Here is a 23,568-nt window from a genome sequence, read left to right as displayed (position 1 = left end):
TTTCTTCTTCTTCAGGTGTAGAAGAAACCTCATACTCAACCTTAACCCAATCTTTCATTTTTCTCTCTTCTTTTTCTTTTTTCTTTTGTTCTCGCTTTCTCTCTTTTTCTTCCAGCACTGTTTTTCGTTCTTCCCTTTTTTGTTCCTTTATCTGTTGTTCTAGTTTTTTCTCTTCCTCTTGCCATTCTTTTTGCTTCGCAATATAATCTGCTGCTTCCTGTAAATAATAGATGTAACTATCGCTTGTTTTGTCTATTGGACGAATATCATCTCGATTTACTTTATACAAATAATCATACCACATGCTTCTAGCTACTTTGATATGTTCGGGTTTTAAAATATCACCCTTGGTATTAAATCTTTCGGCAGCATACCTACCAAAATCAGCCGCATCCTGGGGACGTTCTATCTTATAAGATCGAATTTCTTCTAAACATCGCTTCAGTAAATCTCCCCCTAGGATCAGTTATCTTTTTTTTCTTTTCAGGTTCTCCAACAGCACCTTCAAGTTGAGGATGAACCGCAGCCTTTTTTCAGCAGTTTATTTTAATACCTGAATAAGACTTTCTTGTTTCTCACCTGGTTCCTTTTTAGGTCCCCTGATAGCAGTTAAAACATCTCCAGGAACCGCGGTAATAGGTTTAAACAACTGTTCCGTTTCCGCTGCCTACTCGACTTGTGCTTCCTGTCGCGATTGCACTTTTTTTTAAATCCTCTTTTACAGGGATATATTTTTTAAGTGCTTGTTCTCGCTCTCTGGCTAGTCTAGCTGTGTAGGATTCCGAGTGTACCATTATTTGGTATAGAAATTTTTAATTCAGAGCAGCAGGGAGGGCGACGCTCTCAACACGTCACCGACGATCGCGCATTTTTTTAACGATTTTTTGCGATCTCCCAGGAGGTCTTAATTTGCGAAAACACAGGTGAACCAATTAGAGGTTGTTCGCCCTCCCTGCTGATATTTGTGAGTACCATGAGACTTGACTGACATGATGTCGATATAGTGGCTTTGTCCAAAAATCTGTGAAGTGTGAGCTTTAATACGTAGTGTTTCATTACTGATAGTGTTTCAAGAAATAGTTATAGTATTTTACAGGATTGTTGTTCTTTTGGATTAAAAATGCATGGATAAAAATTAAAAGTGCTTTCAGAAGGATTTAAATGTTTCAACAACAGTTGTACTCGAATGAAGGATCGATTTGAATATGTATTAAATTTAATTTTCATATACTGTTATTTTGTATTATTTTTTGTTTCATTTTTAGTATTATTATTGTTTGAATACCTTATGCTTTGTCTCTATTTTCTCTCTATCCTTACTTACCTCACATATCAATTTAAGGCAGTGAGTGTAAAATTACAGCTATCGTACCTTATCGAATGTGTGCATTGAAACAATATAAAATGATTTATAATTCTTATTTCAAAAGGTTAGAATAAAAAATAAAACAAACACATGTAAAAGCTAATATTTAAAGGTCACCGGCCATATTAAAACATTTTCCTTTTTATATCACATTTGCATTACATGATTAAAAGTAGTTATACCCCCACAAAAGGAACCAAACAATTATCAACTGTAAAGAAGAAATAATATTTTAATTACTCGAAATAGAAGTATACTACGCTGTTACTACACCTTAGTTACGATTTCCCACCTATAGAGGACACTAACCGGAAATGACGTATATGTATCCCTACAAGACGAAGTACATGCTTCTTGTTGTCGAAAAATTAAACACTATAAACTATGGATAGGGAATATTTAGATGAAACTAATGAAAACTAATTTACTGTTCAGCCTTATATCGGTATGCATGCACGACGCACTAGATTGTGTCGCTTTCAAACTGTTCCATTGTTTCAATTTATTTTGAAAATTCCCGTTAATACAGGTAAAAAGAATCATTGCTGGCATCCCTGTGTCGGCAGACTTAATATAAAAAAAACAGAAATTGACACACTTAAAGAATCCAAAGGAACCAAACTTGACTTCCTTTCGTGGGCCGACTTCAGAAGAAAAAATCGGTACACTATAAAGATACCAAAGTCAGTTTCCTGGGTGGTATTGCTTTGTAATAAAATAACCTATGTATTTGATATCCTGTCGGTAAGTTTAAACAATGAGTTTATTGCTCCCTGCCAGTTGTGCTTATCACCCGGGCTTATATTTGTTTGTCATATGTAATCATAACTGATATTTGCAGGGCAAATAGTATACACAATAATAACTTGCTTTAATAGTACTTTTGTAACCCATGCTAGCAAAAGGATTATAATTTGCACTCACATCGAATGTATTTTAAAATAATGATTTATTATTTGCAAGATACCGACTTATAGTTAACCTGGATACAATACAATCTGGGTCAGTTTGCAATAAGTAACTTATGCGTAAATGGCAGGTGCCTTCAAGCAATCAGGTGATATTTTCGTCTCATTTGCGATTTTGTTATTTGACAAGACCGATACATACTATACTAAGGATGCATACACAAGCCGGCATCCGCTACATATATGGAGTTTGTGTATATATATTTAAAAAAAGAAGTAATATATGATAACATTGAAAGGTTAATTTCTTTCATTTTATTTTCAAACAAGTGTATGTTTATCAATTTATTTTGTACCGTGAGTGAGTGTGTGTGGGGGGGGGGCCACAAATTAAACATAAATATATTTCCTTTCTAATTTGTACGGAATAATGGAGCAAATATGATTGACGATATTGACCAGTAAGACAAGCTTTTAATTTACTCGCGCACACACTAAGACATCTTGAAAAATAAAAACAAACACTAAAATTAACTGGTAAGAGCTTCATATTGCAGCAACTAAATACTGGCAAAATGCTCGACATTATTCTCTCTCTATCTTTCTCTCTCTATCGTGTAATCTAGTGTGTAGTGTATGCAGCTGTGTTACAAAATCTAGTGTGTAGTGTATGCAGCTGTGTTACAAAATCTAGTGTGTAGTGTATGCAGCTGTGTTACAATGTGAAGCCTAAATTAAGTATATTTGTTATAATATCTCATGTACACTACCCTTAGCAAAATGTATACGTATTATGTAGAATATTATCTGTTAAGTATTATTGTTTTATAAATCAATATTGATAATTTGACAGGAAGACATAAATTGAGAATGTTGTTGTGCAGATGCATATATTTTTAGCATAAAAAATGTATATAAATATTTTGATTAGAACAAGCAAGATATGTCAGTTTTTGTTTTTTCTCATAAATATGTACGTTACAAAGCATGATTATTTTCTTTCAAAGAATATCAAAATAGTTTGTTTAAATTTAGTTTTTTTTCTAAAACCTATCTTACATAGCATCTACTTTTTTTGTTGAAGAAAAATAACGTACAAACTATTGTTAAATTTGGCCGAATTGTATTTCGAGTTAGGCCGAATTGTCTTTGGGCCAAATTCACTATAATCCGGTATAAATGATACAACTTACCCATCCCTCCCCTATTCGATCCCACATATTAAATCCACTTTTTCTGGTAAACATGGTCTTTCGGAAAAAGAAAGATCCCTTTTTCCCATCATCACTCTTTTGGTTGCATCCGTATGCCACACAACGCACCATATTTGCTGTACAAAAGCATGATCATACGCTATATCACACAGACATTTACGTGGGGAAATTAAACACTTGAATGGCTAGGCTGAATAGAAGGGATAAACGTACGTCATATCCAGTTTTGGCACGCGAAACTACCAATTGTTTATGGACATTGCCGAATAATTTTTCATTTAAAAAGCGGAGTTTTAAGTCTAATCAAACATCTGTATGGTGTGCATACATAACCAATGCGTTTTGTTTATAACTATAATAATATCACATGTTTGTAGAATATAGGTGGCCAGTGACCTTTAAATTTAAAAGCTGGAGAAAAAAAAGATCAATTTAAAAAGTTGGAGAAAAATTACATTTAGGTGTAAGGTTGAAACAACTGTTTAAAGCAACCTGTTGTATAGCTAAATTGAAAACAATGATTATATCTTCACTTTCTCTATGTAAAGGTTGGTACATGGTTTAGTAGGCAAAATTAAAATGGATTTTACAAATAACAAAAGTGCTGTCAAATTGTTTTATTCTTTACTGAACATATAATTCTTTTTGTTTTGGCATTAGTTTTTTATTTGCACTGTTAATCAATGGTGTAATGAAATTACTCCCACTTTAACACGAATGTGCTTCTTATGCATGAAAAGCATGATTAAAGCTCATAAGCTAATTAAAAGCATAAACTATTGAAGCACCTAAAGCCACAAGTTTCAACATTAATGCTTATTTCGTGGTCGGATATTTTTTAAACGTTTCTACGTTGGAAGTTGTGCACGCTTCATGACTGCAAGGGTTCGTTTGAACGTATATGCCAGAGACAACTTGTACCGAAGTATAATCGTGCATGCAAAGTCTCTTACATACTGGCAATGCAACTATTACTCATCCTTCTCTACCTAATCTGTACGCCATATATCTTCTTTGTTGTCCTCTAAATGTTCTTGTTGTACTGTTACAAATTGTTTATCAACCTTTAAATCTTCTATATATCGTTATCAATGGAAGAGCTTAACCCCACTTTAAAACAGTTCTCAAATTTCTGTAAACTACTGCTGCATCAAATACTGTTATGGTCATAAGCCTAAAATATTCATAAAATATTAAAACAATCATTAAACTCTATACCAAAAATATACTATCAGCACAAGTATAGTCCAATTTCACTCTTGAAACATATGCATTCAAGAAATATTATCATAATGTTTTCATCTGTGTCATTACCTTGCTTTTTTAAGATTAACAGTTTCATTAACCTTTTAATGATATCAAACATTATTGAAACAGACAGTGTGATAGATGTTTTGTTTTGTACCTCTGTTCCTAATCTTTTTGTTTTATAAACAATACCACACCCATTGCCCATGTTTTTTTTTAGACAGTACCCTACTATGCAGTAAATGTTTTGATATAAAACACCCTGTCTTCCGCCCCTTCCGTACAATCAAACAATTGTTACAGATTATGTAGCTACAGAATCATACTCTTCTTTACTCGAATATCAACACTATTACTGGGCCTATATACGCGAAGAAGAATATGCTTACATGTCCATACGATGGTTATGACGACAACAATGACGTTATCAGTATTACTATTATTGTCCTTATTATTATTATTATTATTATTATTATTATTATTATTATTATTAAATAGTGCCATTTATGTTGCAAGATGAATATATCTGAATTCTTGGTTCGATGATGATTTTTTTTTTTTGATCGAACCCTCCTCGATAGAAGAATGTGTGTGAGTGGGTGTGTTGTGAACTTGCCTGTGTGAATGAAAGTATAGTTATTTTATTTATTCCTTCTGAGGATGTATGTACTCTCAACAAATAGATTATACTGACCATATTCAAGTATTGCACCCTCTGGTACGTATGAACCGAGTCTGAACAAGAAATTATATATTTATGAATTAATTGAGGTATGAGAATTTATTGAAAACAACCAACGGGCATAAAATAATCATTAATTCACGCACACTGTTAACTGAAATGATCAATTTATATTTTTGTTGGTGTACTCTGTTGCAGTAATGCAACCATAATTATAGTATATCTAATTATGCACAAATTTTTTGATGTCCTTTCTTGCCTAGTAATATAACCATACAATAATTGCATCTAATAGCCCTAGAAGGAGTATTTATTCACATGACAGAATTTTTAATCATTGCCTGATAATAAATTACAACAAATCCTATTAGAAATTTAGAAATTCGGTCTACAAAGAATATTTATTTTCAGAGTTATTTTCACTTAAGAATTAACATGTCTTTATAATTTAAAGTATGTGTAGAATAAAGGAAATAATAATAAAGTTTTCCACAATAAAGATATGAGTAAGTTATTCCGAAATGTAACAATGCTAGAAACTGTGCACTTGTTCAGATTTTAAAAATATGTATAATTCATGTATTTAGAATACATATTTTATACAGTCATTTTCCTTGTACTTTCAAGGAAATCCTACTGTTGATTGAAATACTTGAAGTAGATGAATAAGTCAAAAAGTTGTTGTGTCGACAATTTAACGAATCCTGCAATCTTACATTAACAAAGTCCAATGAAAGAATCTCAATCTGTATGTACCGCTCAGCATTGCTATGGAAGTTGACAAAACAATTCTCATTCAAAATTGTGATTGCTGCTGAGAATCTATTTTAAACTATTCCGTGTGAGTAATATTTCCACTTATGGGTAAATAAGTCTAATTCATAGCAAGGTCAATAACCACTGACTATTCTGATTTACATGTTAAAGAACCCTGAAAACCAGATTGTAGAAATAATTTGATCCAATTTAAATTAGACTGCAAAAATACATATGTATTGCTTAACATCATACATGGATATCATTACACTTATCACAAGTAACTTGATTGCCTACGTTTAATCAATCAAAAGAGAAACATGTCAAAATAATGTGTCGACTTATATGGTTGTCTGACAACTGATGCCTTTTGAACGACTAAATGTAAAATGGGTGAAACAGACGGTCAAAATATAAGTCTATTTCTGTAAAGGATATCTAATTTTACGGAGGAGATTTGTTTAGAAAATCAAACAAGTAATTTTTGGTGATCCGATTTTGTATAAAACTAGAAGACTTGAAGGAAACAAATATATATTAGACATTTTAGGGTATTGAGTTATCTCTATAAGACAAATGTCAGGACTCTATGGTCTTAAACTAAGTATAAACAAACAACGAAACCAACAAGTTTCTAAACTTAAAAAAATTTATTTTGCGAGAATACAAAGTGAACATTTAAACGGAAATTACACAATTCTGAATTAAATCCTGTAGAGTCCTAAAAGTTCTATCACAAGTCAAAAAGTATAGAGTGTTCCAAATTAATTCCATTGGTGTTCCTAATAAATTTTATTCTTGAATATGCTGAAGTGCCAATATGCTAAGTGCTAACAAACTTGATTTATCATAATCATGTAATCAAAAATGTCCTTAAATGAATTCACAATAATTCGAAAAGAGTGATTCAGTTCTAAAATATCAAAGAGCACTTTGAAATTCCAATGAAATAGTTTAAATAAATAACTCAAATCGTCTCAAAGTGTAATTGAATACAACTAAAAGGTTGATTCCGCTACAGATGTTAAGATAGGAATTAGTAATTCTGATGTAAACAACTTTACTATAAAAACTTACGACACAATAAGAGGACCGGGATGAAGGTCAAAAGTTTGTTTCCAGAATATTCAAGTTGCAAACAATGTCAGGTCCTTCAATAAACTTTTAGTTAATACCATGAAAAATATCAGGTTTCTTCCCAAGGCGAATAATGTCCTGAACTCAAATCCAAGTAAACATGTTTATCTACAAGTGATAATTATCTAAACTCATAGACCAAAATAGCTACATAATATATTGTTTCCAAAATAGCTCTTACAATCTATAATCAACGGAAAAGAAACCCACAATATAGATATACATAAAACAACAGAAATAGATTACAAATACAAGTAAAAAAAGGTCTAGCATAAAGCATTATAGACATAACATCTCAGAAAGATTATACTGATACATTCAGAAACTACTATCATCACCTACATTTACAGTATGTTATATACCGTGATTTTAAAAGTGTCATGTTACCATCGGCACTTGCAAAGAATACATACATAATTCATGGACAATAACAACAGTACAGTTATATATCACCAGGAATTTGTCCTCATTATAAATCAGATCCTAAAGACTACGATATACAAGGAAACATGCTGCAATAATACAATCTACGAGCATTTACACCAAACCGCATAAACTGTATGAGAATAACTTCAGGCACTGATTAGGGTCAATTGTAGATACAAATTAAGTGACAATCAAAATTTGGATGCAGCACCTGTTACTGAAATAAACTGCAAGCTTGCAAACGCTTCAAGTTCATGTTTGAATTAAAAAATAAATCAAAACAGAAACCAAAATCCTTACAAATAAATTCACAATCAGTAAACAATTTTGTATAATGATGTTACGCTCTGAGGTCTGTTGGATTGCTCTGTCAGTTAATCATATTGACATAGAATGGATACACAAATCCATGCAAATCAAAGATTTCTGACTGAAAGTATATAATAAAAAAATGTTGCTTTTTTGAGTAGATATAAAGAAATATTTCACTCATGACAATATGTTTCCACTTCACTCATTAAATACTTCCTTATATATGCTCTCAAAAGATATATATCCTCAATTTATTTTCTTGCTGACCTGTGATGCTTACTTTTTACTTGTATTTCACCTTCAGATTATGTCATTATTTCAACACCATTCTATTTTATCTATCGCACTCACTAAAATTATACGTCAAAACCCATTCATCTGAAATCTCAAATTGATCTCTGTTTGACCTTATGGCGTTGTATTTACTACAATGGCAAATCTTAAAACAATATATATTTATATTGTTGTGTTGAACGTTTACCTAAGCACTGGAAACAAAGCAAATATACACTTTGTCCATGTGTTATTTTCTATTTAGCCCTCTGTATCTGCCTTGTATATCTAATTTATTGTCTGCACCAAGCATCAAGTGTACATCTCAATCGAGTAAATTTTAATGCCAATTAGTGTAGAAATTGATAATACTCACATTGCTTATTTTCATGTGCTTTTACTGCTTGTCAAAGAAATAGTTCATTGAATCCATAACCTGTTGTTTCAAGTTATAGCCTTGAGAATAAATCATGTTTGGTAACCATTCCACAGTGATCATAATTGTTTATATCGCAGGATTAAAAAGTATTTTTTACAAAGCATCAAGACTCCTTTTAAACTCGTGGTGAATCAAGTATAAGCTGCGACACCAATAATTCTGTCTTGTGATGTACTCATATAAAAAAAAATTCCATTCCTGTACTTTTCGTTAATGATCGAATCTTAAGCAACCGTATGATACTAGCAAACGTTTTTCAAATCGTAATCCTGGTAAGCTTCATCTATCACTCCTGATTTTTTTGTCAGTATAATAGTAAATCTCAAGTGTAGCAGAAGAACAAACGGTTACAATGGTCAATTATCTATCAGTAGCTGTAAATCAAGTGGTAATTAAAAACTATTTCCATAAACTAAAAACGTTAGAGTTCCTGATCTGAACTTTCTTAATTTTTGTATTATATCTTGCTCTATTTTGTTTATTCCTACAAACGCTGGTAGCCACATATCTTTGAATGCAATGAATCAACATCAATGCATCTTGAAGTCATCAATCAACAAATATTAGCAGTCAATTAAAATTATTAAAAAGCAGCATTATTATTGAACAAAACACCAAATGTAGGCGAGTTCCTAAAAAATTACCACAAGGTTTCTTGGGTCAGACACGAAATAGCGACTATCCAGACATTCGGAGAAAATCAATACACCTTAATGAAAATTCCAAACAGCCTCAGACACATCAAAATCGATCACTATCACAAAATTAAGTATTAAACTGGTACCATTATTTTACACAAAAAAAAACAAACATATACATCAACAACAAAAAAACCACAAACAAAAAAAAACATGCACTATTAAGAAATATACCTCAAACTTGAATTTCTTTGAAAACATTTTCTGGCATGCCAGGACATCCTACATGTACACCCTACATTCACAAAATGTTAGCTGCTAATATTTATATACATACACTCCTGGGCACCTTTATATAGTTAACATGAAGTAAAATTATGGTGAGAAAAGATGATAACATATATCCATCTTTCTTTTCATCCTACAGAAATCCATAGTCTGAATGATACTGGCCCATGTAGGAACTATTACTATCTCAAAACACTGCGTAAAAACCCAACAGTCCCTCCAAATATTGCTCCTGCTAACATACCGCCAGGACCTAGTAATGAACCAGCCATCGCCCCGGCGGTCCCGGCGGCAGCCATGTCGTAAACAAGATTATCAGGTGCAGATTCCGATTCAGCTGCAAAATGAGAATAAGACAAAATCTTAGCAAGTATGCTATAATTTGCATTTAAACTCACTAAACACAGTCTTAAAGAGGCATTTTCTACCACAGATGGCAAATAGTATATGTTAGAAAAGAAAAACAAATTGAGATTATTTAATGAGCGGAAATAAGCTACTTTGAGATCCTACCAACGACTTCTGGGTAGGCCTTGGCAAAAACGATGTAGCATGAGGATAGGTGTCCAGAACCAGCAGGTCCAACCGATCATTCTGGTTGGGATAACAGTTCTATACGAATAATATAGCATACATCATGTCGGATGGCATGTCCTAGTTTCAGACAGCTTAAACCAACTTTGGTGCTCAAGCATAGCCTAAGTCATCTTTCCGCAGCAATTTTACCACCCCCGATAGCGAGAGCCACATGTCCTTCCATGAGGGCGCTAGCTTTGTTAGCATCGACAGCTCATGAGACCAGAGCTTTGGTCGTTGGGGAAGCTGTACTGGCTAACGCTGCCTCCACCTTGGGATCCGCACGGATGTTGATTTGAAACATACCACCAACACCGTCAATGTAATGCTCTTGGTGCATCGGTCATCGAGAATCAACCATTCGTACCCAGACAGCGTGCCTCGGTGCATTCTTAAAAATTGTAATCGCACCATCACTTCTAACATATCTACCAAGCTGGAAAAATTGCGGATGTATAGGTAAGGGTTTTGCATCAGCAGTTCAACCCTGGTTGGTCAGCGTAAAGAGCATTCTTGATGAGGCAATTCGACAGGGCAGATATACAGCCAGAGGCGACGTGAAGCTGAGGAGATAACATGGACTTGCTTCAGGGGCTGTAGACAACGTAACCTAAGCTGGCACGATTGCTGGTGTTGAAAATTACGTAGGAACCGCTGACGGCATAGTAGGTGAGATACACTGCAATGGTGAATGTGATCTGCACGATCTATGGTACGACATGTTAGTCTAGTGAAAGGAAAGCATCTATGGGGACAACATCCTCGAGCCACCCCAGCAGCGTCCGCAGACTAGAGTGCTCAATGTGCAAGCAGGATGGTATTGAGGGAACATCAAAATTTCCTGAAAGGGCTGAATATTTCAAGCAGATGCTCATCTTGGTGTATCCCCCCAACACGGCTGTGCTCTGCCGCTGAACCTGTTTCTTCAGGGCGACAATTTCATAGGTACGCGACCACAGCCAGGGGCCTTTCAGGTTACATATTCATGCATGGCGTAGGCCAAACAGAAACTTCACCGGACCGGTGCTGGTCAGGTCAACGGTGGCAAAGCTATGTGGCACTACAATCGCCTCTGTCAGTAAAAAAGGCAGCGAAAATTCATGCCATCATATATCGGCAGCAGACCAAGTGTACAAAGTCGTAAAAGTTTTGCACGTTCGGAGTTTTATGGTACTGGTCAGTGAAACGTTGTGTTGATCATTTATCGTGGTGTTAGTTGGTACAAGTCCTAGTCAGTACGATGATTCATTGGTCAGAAGGTGTGAGCGTTGGTCAAGTAGGATGGGTATTAGCCAATAATGCCATTGTTAAATTCCCCTTGACTTCAGACCGTGTTGTAATGTTAAACCTAGACACAAGTTGAAAATGACCGACCTAATGTTATTTCCTATTGTCTCCATAGTCACATTTGTCCCCATCCACACATTTCTACCAATACTTCAGAGCTACAAATGAAACTCAGATCAGGTCTCCGCACATTAAATGTATTACGTAGATATTAATGAGAAGCTAAAGGTGAACTGAGAGGCTTAAAGCCTATATTTGAGAACAGCTCCAGTGGCCTAGTGGTTTGAGCATCCGCCTTGGATGTGGAAAGTTGTGGGTTCGAATCCCAGCTGAGTCATACCAAAGACTTGTAAAAAATGGTACTAACAGCTGCCTCGCTAGATGCTCAGCAAGACTGGTCGGCCTGGTGTCAGGATAATATGACTAGGTGGGACATGATGCTACATCTCTGCGTCATGATACCCCAGTGCTTGACATCACTATAAACTGTCAGACTGTAGACCTCATAGCAATATGACTGAATTTTTTTAAAGCTATGTTAAAAATAAAAAACACTCACACATGCGAGTGTGCACGCACGCACACACACACACACACACGCGCGCGCGCGCTGTTTATATACCACCCTCTTAGCAGTCGCTCTATCTCTCCCTATAGCCACTATTGGAACAGTCATAACTCGTACGTCCAAAGTGCAAACAAATGATTACTATGTCATATGAATGTATGATTGACCGATTAAATTTGACCGATTTTAATATATATTGTGACAACCTGCCAGCTTCAGATGTTCATCTTTTCCCTTAATTGGATGATTGTTCTCATGTTGTGATGTGCATAAAATTAGTCCAGAAATACAATTGAGGACATACTGTTTCATCTTCGTATATATTATATTCTTCCGTATTATAATTGTTCCCTTGTTCCCTTGTCTGAATTATATCTGGGTATTCAACGTATAATTTGGAATTTCAATTATTCAGAAAAATCCTTTTAGTATGTGTACAATAATTACAGGAACATTTTGCTGCATTAAATAAGGAGAAAGTCAAGTTAATTAAATTAAAAGGCCAAAGGTTACATGAACACCTCCCTGATAGTTTCGACAAAATTTTAGATTTCACTTGACAGTGATAAACTGTCTTAAATAATTCCTCTTCATAAAAGTGTCATGAAAAGAAGCTGTTTCATGCTGGAAGAAATTCTGAAAAAATCGCCAAAAAAAAGTAATTTTAGTGTGACCTAGGAATGGTGTCCAACTCATTTCATTCTACGATCGCGGAAAGATTGTGACATTGGTTGTCAATATATCAATTTGTTTATATATATTAAAGATTGGTGCTGAATTATGATATTTTGGTTAGTCAGAGAAACATTGTGTTAATAAATATTATTAAACGTTGTATTATGATATCTTGTTCTTACCCTTGTGAATCACCATCATATGCTGCGCTAACTCGCTTTCTGTGGAAAATTCCTGATTACAATGGCGACATGTATGGACTGTACAAATAAAGAGAAAATAAGCAGTTATTCATGGCATAATTGTGTGTGTGTGTGTGTATATATATATATATATATATATATATATATATATATATATATATATATATGGACTTCAAATTATATGCATTTTTGTGTTTTATAACGCTTGTAACACATCTGATAAATCGTGAAGATTTATTGATAAACGCGATATGTACTTAAACACTTCAGTGGTACAACTTGAAATTCAAATTGTGCTGAAAAAGGTTGGGTTAGTATCTGTGAAATAAATCTGGAAACTTTGTAATAAGCCCCATTTGTCATGTGCATCGTCTAATAATCCATAAGCTCAAGGTTTTGAATTTGATATGCAATTACCAAATAATATAGATATGTCTTGTTTATGCATCAACAAACAACTGCAATTAATATGAAAATTTCATGTGACTGCCAGAATCGTTGGCCAAAATAGTATCATGTGTACACGATCAGCTATTAATTTTTCTGAATAAAATGTTTGTATAACTGTTTTAGTGTTAAATTAATGCTGTGCTGCGAACCATCTAAAATTAACACTGAAAAAAGTCTGCCACTTAAACACATAAATTCCTCTTTTTTGTTCACATTTTAAATGAATTGTTTTACATTAATAACACGTACCATGACAAACGCAGCAAATTTACACTAGCTCCAAACCTGCAAACCTAATTAGATATTTATACAAGCGGAATATTGGCATCAGGATCACACTTGAAAAACAACCACTTTTCTTTAAGTCCTGCTTGTAGTCTAGCGAGATGGTACTGTAAAGTATAATGGAATACTAGGAAACTTCGATTTCTTTTTCAAATAATTAGCTAAGTTTCATCTTGTAACTTTACCTTGCATAGATAAATTTTCTTCCATCTTCTTGATGGATTTCAACAGGTCCTGGCACAGGTGATGCGCTGGAGATCTTGGAGATAGCTGGGTCTCGATATCTGTTTTGAACCACATTAAAAACTGCTGACGTAATTTCAACTCTCTATGTGGCTCAAGGGGACGATCTCTCATCTGGTCTATTTCCCAACTGATTTTCATGTTGAATGTCTCTCCGCATCGAGATGCAATCTTGCGGAGCAACATGGTAAGTTCCTTCCACAATTTCTCAAAGGTGTCGCTAGAAATTCTGGCTTGTGCATTGTTCTCAACTATGTTATTTCTATATGCTCTTAGACGCAGAATATCAGCACTTAAGGATGTGTCCCAATCATGCGGATCTTCATCCTGATCTGGCAGCAGAGAATGCACAAAGTCGCCGTTTATCAAGACGGCTACGAGCAGAGTAAAATCAAATTCATTTAGATCAGAAGATCCAGAAATGTCTTTCAATTTAGAACGCTGTAAATGTGATAATCCTGGAAGTTTAGACGAAGTAAACAAAAAGTTCTGGATTTTCTTTTCTTTGAAAGAGGCGAACTTTTCAAGCGTCTCACACAAGTTTTGGGCCAAAATTAAAATACTTGATGTAGAATCGTCTTTGTGTATTTTCTTCTCACATACATCAAATACATCATGCAAATCATAGTCCCAATTGTCAAAAAACAGATCTATGTCTGACTGTAAAATCCCATCGCTAATTTCTTTTTGGAAATTATTGAGAAAAGAGACCATTACATGACTTTGTGGAACAGCTTGAGCTTCTCGTAGTCCTAGAGTTATTAGAGCATGACATTCTTCATTTAACCCCTCTAAGACCCTGCAGCACTTCATTCTCCAACTTTTTAATTCTTGTTTGTAATTTTGGATAAGCTGTTGAAACTCACTACTTGATGGCTTGGATAATGATTTTAGTGTTTGAATACAACGAGACAGAAAATCTTCATTTTTCTCAATTTCTAAGAGAAGGCCACTTTGAGCATTCTGTAGATGGCAGTGAAAAGTATTATTCCATTGACTGAGAACTGTCCATATCGAATTCAGTTTTTTAGTTTCCTGTTCAATTTGAGATAACCAGGACTCTAAGATCTTTTTGTCACTCATTAAAACCGAATAATCTGATTGTTTATTATCAATATTACGCTTCCATTCTTCGAGCCTATATATCTGCTGCATCAATGTCATCCGTTGACCTTGGTTTCTTCTCCAAGAATCAAGCAGTGCATTGAATATTTTCCCGCTGGCATTATGCGAACCCTTAAGAAGACCAGTTAAATTGGTCGCCAAGATTGCCAGGTAATTAATATCGCCTGGATTATGCACATTATTCATCCAAAATCGAGAATATTTGATGCAAATGTTCGTTAAAATTTCTAGTTGAAGAAATTGTCGAAGAACTTCTCCTCCTTTGTGCATGATTGTTTGTGCTAAGCGACACCAATTTGCGCTTTCTTCATCCATGTTCTGTGCGAAGAGTCACTATCAGTGCAAATTTGAAGACACTCTTTTCATGCGATTTCTGGAGTTTCACGTTTTGTATGTTTTACATATGTTATTATCATGTATTTCAGTAAAGTTAATATATCAAAAACAGGAAAGCTTTATTCCAAACTAATCTTGAACTGAAAATCTGTTCATTCTGCCTTCAAAACACTAGCTCAAATCTGCAAAAAGAGTTGTAAGTATTCTATTTATTGTTTAAATAAGTGTAGCTTGAAAGGTAAGCAGAAATGTAAGCACTATCTGACAACAGTGATCGCCGTACCTTGTTCTGTTTACATTGGAAAACAACTTAATCTTACTTAACTTTTCTAAAGTTATTTAGGTATGACAATAACGTCGTTTTATTTATTTTACTCGGTTCTCAAAATAATAAAAGAAATAAAACTGAACTGAAATTCATTTTCTACTAAACAATCTCTCCCAAATATGCAATTACTAAAGCATCAATGCTAGCTTCAGATTCATATCATTTGGATGATAACGTAATATGTTTCCATAACGAAAAGAAAATAGAATAAAATTAAAAATATGTAGCTAATACTTAAGGAATAAATTAGTAAGTAAGATATGTCACGCAATGCGTTTATATTGCACAAGAAAACGTATCGATTGTTTAAATGATCGTATCGTAAGAATAGATATACGAGTTCCTAAACACACGCAACAGTGTTTAAGCCATTATTTGCTAACGAGTCTAATTATTGGGGTTCCGGTTTGGATAATTATGCATGGAAAAAATATAATCATAAAAAATGCCCCTTTGTTATTTGGAACTTATGTTTTATTGTAAAATCCTGACATCTAGCTTGTTTCCTTGCTTCTTGAAAATTTCTTAGATTTTAAATAGGAAAGTCGTCAAATTTAAGAAATGTAACAAGTACATGTACATCAGTTTATCCCAAGCGATATGGTATTTAAAATCTTAGCTAAATGATTTATTATTGTCCCTTGTTAGTTTTGATTACGTTGCATAGCATAGCAGGTAAAATATTGTATTATAAATGTAGGCGTTTCAAGCAAATTTGTACATGACAACCACTGAAGTTTAATGAACTTTAACAACCACCGTTAATGTCTCTTGAAAACTGGTAGATGAAGACACTGTTCTTGTACATGGATTTAACAGTAAAATGTAGATGTATTCTATTAAGAATGATATTTTGTAACTAATTACATCACATGGGTAATTAGTTTTCATTATATACTCACTTAATATACAATATTCAAGCGTTTATGTTGGATTGATCTGTATGTATAAGTATTAATAGTCTTAAATGTAGTAAATATTATTGTAAAATTTCATACAGATATTTATCTTTATTTCAATATATGAAGAGAAATATATATATGCTTTAAAGAAATGGATCCTTTATTTTCTATTCGACTTTGATATATTAGTGTGAATGCTCTTGAAACAATGGGCTCTGTTTTAACAAACATGACATTCTCATGTAGGCGTTCATTTTTATCAATCTGAACTATGCAGGTGAATCAATGTTTAATCATGTGAGACGCAAGCATATGTTCTCACACGTCGACGGTTGAAAAGATTTACCTATGTAGAGTTGGCTTTGAAAGGAATCAGTGAACTTATTTACAACTGAATAAAAGATATTTTTTACACCTTGGGTATGTGGAGATTAAATCATTATTGTCTGTCTCCTTTCTGTAATTCTTTAACTCAGATTTTGCAACAAATGAAACAGATAACACAATTTTCATGTATAGTGTCAGATTATTTGTCCAGGGTGAAATTGAAAGTCCCGCTGCATGCTCATTTATTTCATCATTTACTGAATATAAGCATTTTCGTCAAATGTTTTGAAGTTTAAAAGCAAATCAATATGTGCAAAAATATGGTATGTCCTTATTTTGAATATATTAATCACACAACAAAATCTCAGGTACCTACCATTGTTTGTGAAATCGAGCCACTTGTTTAATTCTATCATTTCATATACATGAAAATTAAAAGAAGATATAATATTTAGCTACTTGTTTTTGCATCATATATTAAACCAATACCTTGTTCGAATTTTACAGGTTTTGAAACAGTGCTTGATATACTTGTACAATTAAATTCAATGCAGTCAGCATTACAACCTTTTTCTAATTGTCCCATTTGTTTTAAACAAGCAAGAATATTTTTATGATATGTGTGTGATATTTGGATTTTTAACATAACTATTTAGTCATATGCCTAAGATTTCTGAAGTGTGGCAGTTTATAGTGCTGTCTAGCACTGGGGCATCATGCCACAGACATGTAGCATTATGTCTCACCCAGTCACATGATCCTGACATTAGACGGGCTAGTCCTATCACTAGCCTCTTAATGCTGAGCGCCAAGGAAGACAACTGTAAATACCATTTATAAGTCTCTGGTATGACTTGGCCAGGATTTAAACCCGCAACATCTTGTTATGCAATGTCATAGCTTCGTTGTTGTTTTCCCCTGGATCAAACAAGGTTGATTTTTTAGTCACCGGATGACCAAATCATAACTTAAAAAAAGCTAACATTGACAAAAGATCTTGAATATGTAATTGTCCACTGATCAATATACTGAAATTTTATTCTTTGGATGAGTCTCTTCGATGTAGCAAAATTGGTTATACCTTTAGCTACTTTTTGTACAGAAAATGTATTAATATCGGAATATATTCCAGCAGAGTACACTGAATTAAATTATTTTGTTTCTCTTGTATCAAGATTGATTTAACAGGCACTGGTGTAAATTTTTTGTGTTTTCCAGCTGTTCCACGTTTACTGTTCTCACTTGGGGTGTCATCATTGCTTGAAGATTGTTCAGGTTGTCATGTTTTCTAATTGAGTTAATAACTGATCAATCACAAGACCTTCGTTTATTACGCCACAGAAACATTCGTGAATAAATATGTGCAAGATAATGTTTCATTCTTTTACTTCCAGAAAATCCAATACCAACCATAATGTAACCAACGTTATTGGTATTTCCTACAGTTTCGTTTAGTCGACAATGTCATATAATAATAATAATAATAATAATAATAATGCTTTATTTAGAGAGGGTAAATCATTAGTCAATGACTATTCGCCCTTGAGGCCCTCTTAAGGAGAGTATAACAATGCACATCATATGAAGATAGCAATAATTACTGTTTATTTTAACATGTTTAGTATTAAAATACTAAATTCCATTATCTATTAGAAACACATACATGCTCATGATATCTCTTCTTAAATACTCTAATATTTTCAGCAGATTTTACATGTAGTGGAAGCTTGTTTCACAGAACTGTACCAGAGTATTGGAAGCTCTTTTTAGATTGCTCTGTTCTTGGTTTTGGTGCAAAAAGGTTTCCATGTGATATTGATCTCAACTGGTATTGTGTTGAAAAGGGCCTGAATAAGTCCTGAAGATACTCTGGTGCAGTTCCATGGAGACATTTATATGAAAGAACTGCCTTGTGAAAATCTATCCTGTCATATATTGTGAACCATTTGAGTTCTGTAAAAATGCTTTTGAGGGACGATCAATAGATGCATCTAAAATTACACTTGCTGCTCGTTTTTGAAGTTTATAAATCTTGTCAAGCTTAGATTTAGCACAGTTTCCCCATACATTAGAACAATAATCCATTGTTGGAAGAATATGACTTGTAGTATAGATTTCGAGTTTCAATAGGTAAATATTTCTTGATTCTGCTGAGTAGGGCAATTTTGGATGGAAGTGTTTTACAAAGCTTATCAATATGATCATTCCATAATAAATTATTATCTACGGTCACACCTACAAGCTTTTCATGCTTGACATTTTCTGATGGATAATTATTTATTGCAAGAGATAGTTCTGGGTTCCATGACTTGTGTAGCCTTTGTGATGTCCCCAAAATCATTTACCATCCTATTTTGTTGTGCCCAGTTTTTTTATTCTAATAAGGTCTGAGTTTAATCTCATTTGGATAACTTCAGTAACACCCGCTCTGCTCGCTTCGTAATTAGTAAATATTGGGTGCTTCACAAACTCATCAATGTTAATGACTTCAATATTTGCTTGTTTCATTATACAATTGTTTTGTCTCTAATAATATTTTTCTTAGTTTTCACATACCTAGCAATATTATCTTGAGTGTCTTTTATTCTTCAGATAATCATCATCATTATCTCTAAGTAACTTTTCAATGCTCTACAACGTAAGATATAATTGTGTTTTATCTTTGACTCCGATGCCACAATTCAGACAGGGTTTTGGCCCAGTACTTCCTTTTCTGACACTTTGTAAACGAATCGCGCGATAGTCATTGCGGCAATGTTTTCCACAAGGTTCAACAGATTCCATCATCAACCATTTACAAACTATGATATGTTTCATTAACCATTATATTATTTGTGAAAGTCTAAATCGAGAAATATTATTATATATATTTTAGAAAAGTAATTATATAGCATGGGACAATGGGATGAAGTTAGATTACTACAGCAACAATATAATGATCTCTCTGGGAATAAAATCACATTACCAATATCGAAAACAGATTTAAATCTCCTAAAAAAATACATCAGATCATTAGAAGCAACACAAGATGACCTTATAAGGTCATCAACGATTGAGCCGTCAACATCAAGATTTGATTTTGACTCACTGAATGATGAAAGAAAACATACACCATTTGAACTACAATTACATTAAATAATAAATACAGCAAAGATCAAGTTTTACAACGATGGTGCTTCTCATGTTTGGTCAACGTTTCAAATAGATGATGATGGAATATTTGTAGATTCAACAATGAATCAAAATTTTGCTTATAATATAATACAAAATCTACAAGACAAGAAGTATTTTTCATGATAAAATTTATAACAGAACAACAAAAAACACCAGATGGATCACAGTAGATCATATGTGGTAAATCAGATCCGGTAAAAAAAATCGCGATCAGCATCAATAGTCATCTTGGACAAAAATACAGCATCAGGAACATGTATCGAATTGACAGTAAATAGTACGGGGGCCCCGAGTGGCCGATTGGTCAAAAGCGCTCTCCATTACGGATCACTGCCATCTCACCTGTCTACGTGGGTTTGAGTCTCGGATTCGGCCAATGTGGGTATGTGAGAAAGCTTGCCAGTAGCTCTTCGTGGGTTGGTGGTTCTTTCCAGGGTTTTTCCGGGTTCTTCCTCCACGATTAATACTGGCCGCCATGTATAGCCTGTCGTGTGCTGAACAATGGCGTTAAACCCCACAGCAACAACAACAACAACAGTATATACTACAAGAACACTTATCCTGTGATAGCTGTTATTTACGTAATTTATTACCTGAATGAGCCAAACATAACTGGTCTTGCTCCGATGAAAACAGGCTCACTAATCTGTGTGGCTCAACGTGTATTAGAACAGTTTGTAAACTCAAAATGTGGGAATGGACTAATAGAATTATGAATTTTTAAACAAAAATGGCACAGTGGGATAACTCTCTTGTCAAGGAAGCTAAGAAGGAGAACTATATTTTAGAAAAAACATTGAAGATTCTGATCGTGGTAAAACAATAACCAATGAAATTTTATATAACTCTGGTAATTTGGTAATTATCGTAGCAAAGGTGCTCCAATAACATCAACTGATCATAACTCACATGCGTGAACTGAGTCTGTAACAAAATTTCCACGAGAAAAAACAATAAGATTTTACCACGGCGATATCTATGAAGAAAGCTATGAAATAAGTAGACCCTGTATCAGGCTGGTTATTTCATGGAGATGATTCCATAGATGAATCACCATTTGATCAGTTTGTGGTACCATCTGGAGTTATTAATTGGACTGAATCTCTCCAACATGTGACGAAACATATTTTGGTAAAGTATGATGTTGACAGTGGCGATTTACTCAAAAACTGTTTTACAGCGTCGTCTGTTGTGGTGTATATAGACCAACAAAAAATTCATGGCGTCCAACACAAAATGAATTTCTTTATGATATATCATGAAGCTGTGTTGAGTTCGGTCATGGTGGTAATTGCAACACAAAATATAATTCCTCAGATACGATTTTTGTTGACAATGTAACTGTTTATCCTGCTGCTTTACTTGGACCTGGCGCGTGTCACCCATATTTTGAGCAATTCGGTCATCCGACACTCGAAATGACTAGATATGCAATAAACGGACCACTACCAAAGATAGATCTTACTAGATTTGCAGGGATTGAATCATTCTAGTTTTCAGGGAGTATTCATCCGGTTACACCAATTTGGTTCGACCATCATTTCAATAAACCAGATACCAATGTCAATCGCAAACAATTGGGCTTATTAGTGTTATTACGACATATGTTAGACACTGCGATAATTTCGTACAAACAAAAACAAGTTTAGTTAACACAAGATAAAAAATATCTGCATAAAAATATTGGAAAATTCACTCAGGGTTCATCATCTGATAATGCACGTCGTTGTACAAGATTAATCATGGATCCAGCAGAATTAGATTTTGTCATCACAGCGGCAAAAGGTATATTGGTGTCATGCAAAAATGCAATAACATGAGATGGAACAAATACGCTTACAAATAAACAGGAACAAAATAATAACAGCTTGGACAATTTGACTTTGATCCATAATCACGCGACGTCATTAAGATTTTCTTAAGCTACTGCGACGGCAATTCTCCTAAATTTACTCATTTAAGATCATTTATGCCGGTATACTCGTCAATAAATCTCTTATTGATGATCAACAGATTTCCCAATCACGCTGTTAGAGTCACGCGGATTCTTTCTATATTAGTCATTGTAAAATGAATCTTATTATCCCATTTATCGAAGAAGACACCAAAGGTGTTAACTGGGGGTCGTGGAGAATATAACATGAACAAATACGTAAATATTCTGAATCAGATGACGTTAAAGCACAATATATCCACCGCAGCAACAATAATTTATCACAGATTACATCGGCACCGTCAGTGTGTGTGTGTGTGTGTGTGTGTGTGTGTGTGTAAGAATTGGATTTTTAACGTAGCTTTAACAATTTTTCATTTATATGTATGTGCTGGTGTGTTATTTCTCAATGTGGTTGCTCTCATATGGTACCAGTGATCGTTTTGCATCTAGCACAAAATAATCTCGTGATTATAAATATTATTATATTGTACAATATGAATGTGTGTGTATGTGATTAGGATTTTTAACGTAACTTTAACAAATTTTCAGTCATATCGCTATGATGTCTGCAGTGTGGCAGTTTATAGTGATGTCTAGCACTGGGGCATCATGCTGCAGATATGTAGAATGATGTCCGACCCAGTCACATTATCCTGACACCAGGCCAACCAGTCCTGACACTAACCTCTTAATGCTGAGCGCCTAGCGAGGCAGCTATTATTACCATTTTTATAAGTCTTTGGTATGACTCGGCCGGGGATCGAACCCACGACCTCCCGCTTCCGAGGCAGATACTCTAACCACTAGGCCACCGGAGCGGTCCAATATGAATGTGACTGACTTCTCAGCAGCACATGAGCTTGCACCGGTCAAGCATCATCCAGACTTACTGAATTCCATTCGAGCTATTAAAATGTGTCCATCTGAGTCAGATAAAACTCCATTGTTCCTCAACTTGTCAATGATGCTATGGTATTCTTAAGGAAATTAATGAATCTGCAGCAGCTGAGGAGAATGTTATTTTATCACAGACATCGATCATGCGCCGCCTGTTGAGCATCTTAACGGGGATATCAACAATCTAGTGGTTTACAATAACGTCATGCATGACAAACAAGCAAATCCAGCCAGAATATTTCCATGGGGCAGAGATAAAACACAAATGTCATTTAAGTAACTCAGCAGTATACTCAGATTACCAAAGTAATTAGAGATAATCGCAATTTTGGGGTTATTTTTAACGGTAGCGACACACATCCACTTCGAAATATTCATCAGACATGGTGTCCCGGTGACATGGACATAAACAAATTAAAAAATATATTCGCAGATGCTCAAAAAACTCCGCATGGGTTTGTTACTGGTAGCTGGAAGGTTAAAAATATTACCTATTAAAAAATCTGTTTGAGAAAAGCCAAATTAATGTACAGGATATCTCATAATAGTGCTCCTGAATATTTACAATC

At 34.2% G+C, this 23,568-nt stretch overlaps 1 protein-coding gene across 1 annotated transcript in view; it reads right to left on the bottom strand.

The window, feature by feature from the left end:
• Window positions 1–6,805: 6,805 nt before the first annotated feature.
• The window catches only part of LOC149779480 (uncharacterized), a 28,316-nt gene continuing 11,553 nt past the window's right edge, over window positions 6,806–23,568 (bottom strand). The window contains exons 3-5 of the mRNA XM_089940170.1: window positions 13,917–15,617; window positions 12,976–13,053; window positions 6,806–10,024 (exon numbers count right to left, since the gene is read on the bottom strand). Coding sequence (XP_089796296.1) covers window positions 9,870–10,024; window positions 12,976–13,053; window positions 13,917–15,414 — 1,731 coding nt within the window. The 5' untranslated portion in view covers window positions 15,415–15,617 and the 3' untranslated portion in view covers window positions 6,806–9,869. The remainder of the gene's footprint in view (window positions 10,025–12,975; window positions 13,054–13,916; window positions 15,618–23,568) is intronic.

The sequence above is a fragment of the Sinohyriopsis cumingii genome, chromosome 17 (genome assembly GCF_028554795.1).
Source record: "Sinohyriopsis cumingii isolate HCF-2022 chromosome 17, ASM2855479v2, whole genome shotgun sequence".
NCBI lineage: Eukaryota > Metazoa > Mollusca > Bivalvia > Unionida > Unionidae > Sinohyriopsis > Sinohyriopsis cumingii.
Note: the sequence above shows the minus strand (reverse complement) of the source record. Positions and strands in the feature narration are given on the sequence as shown.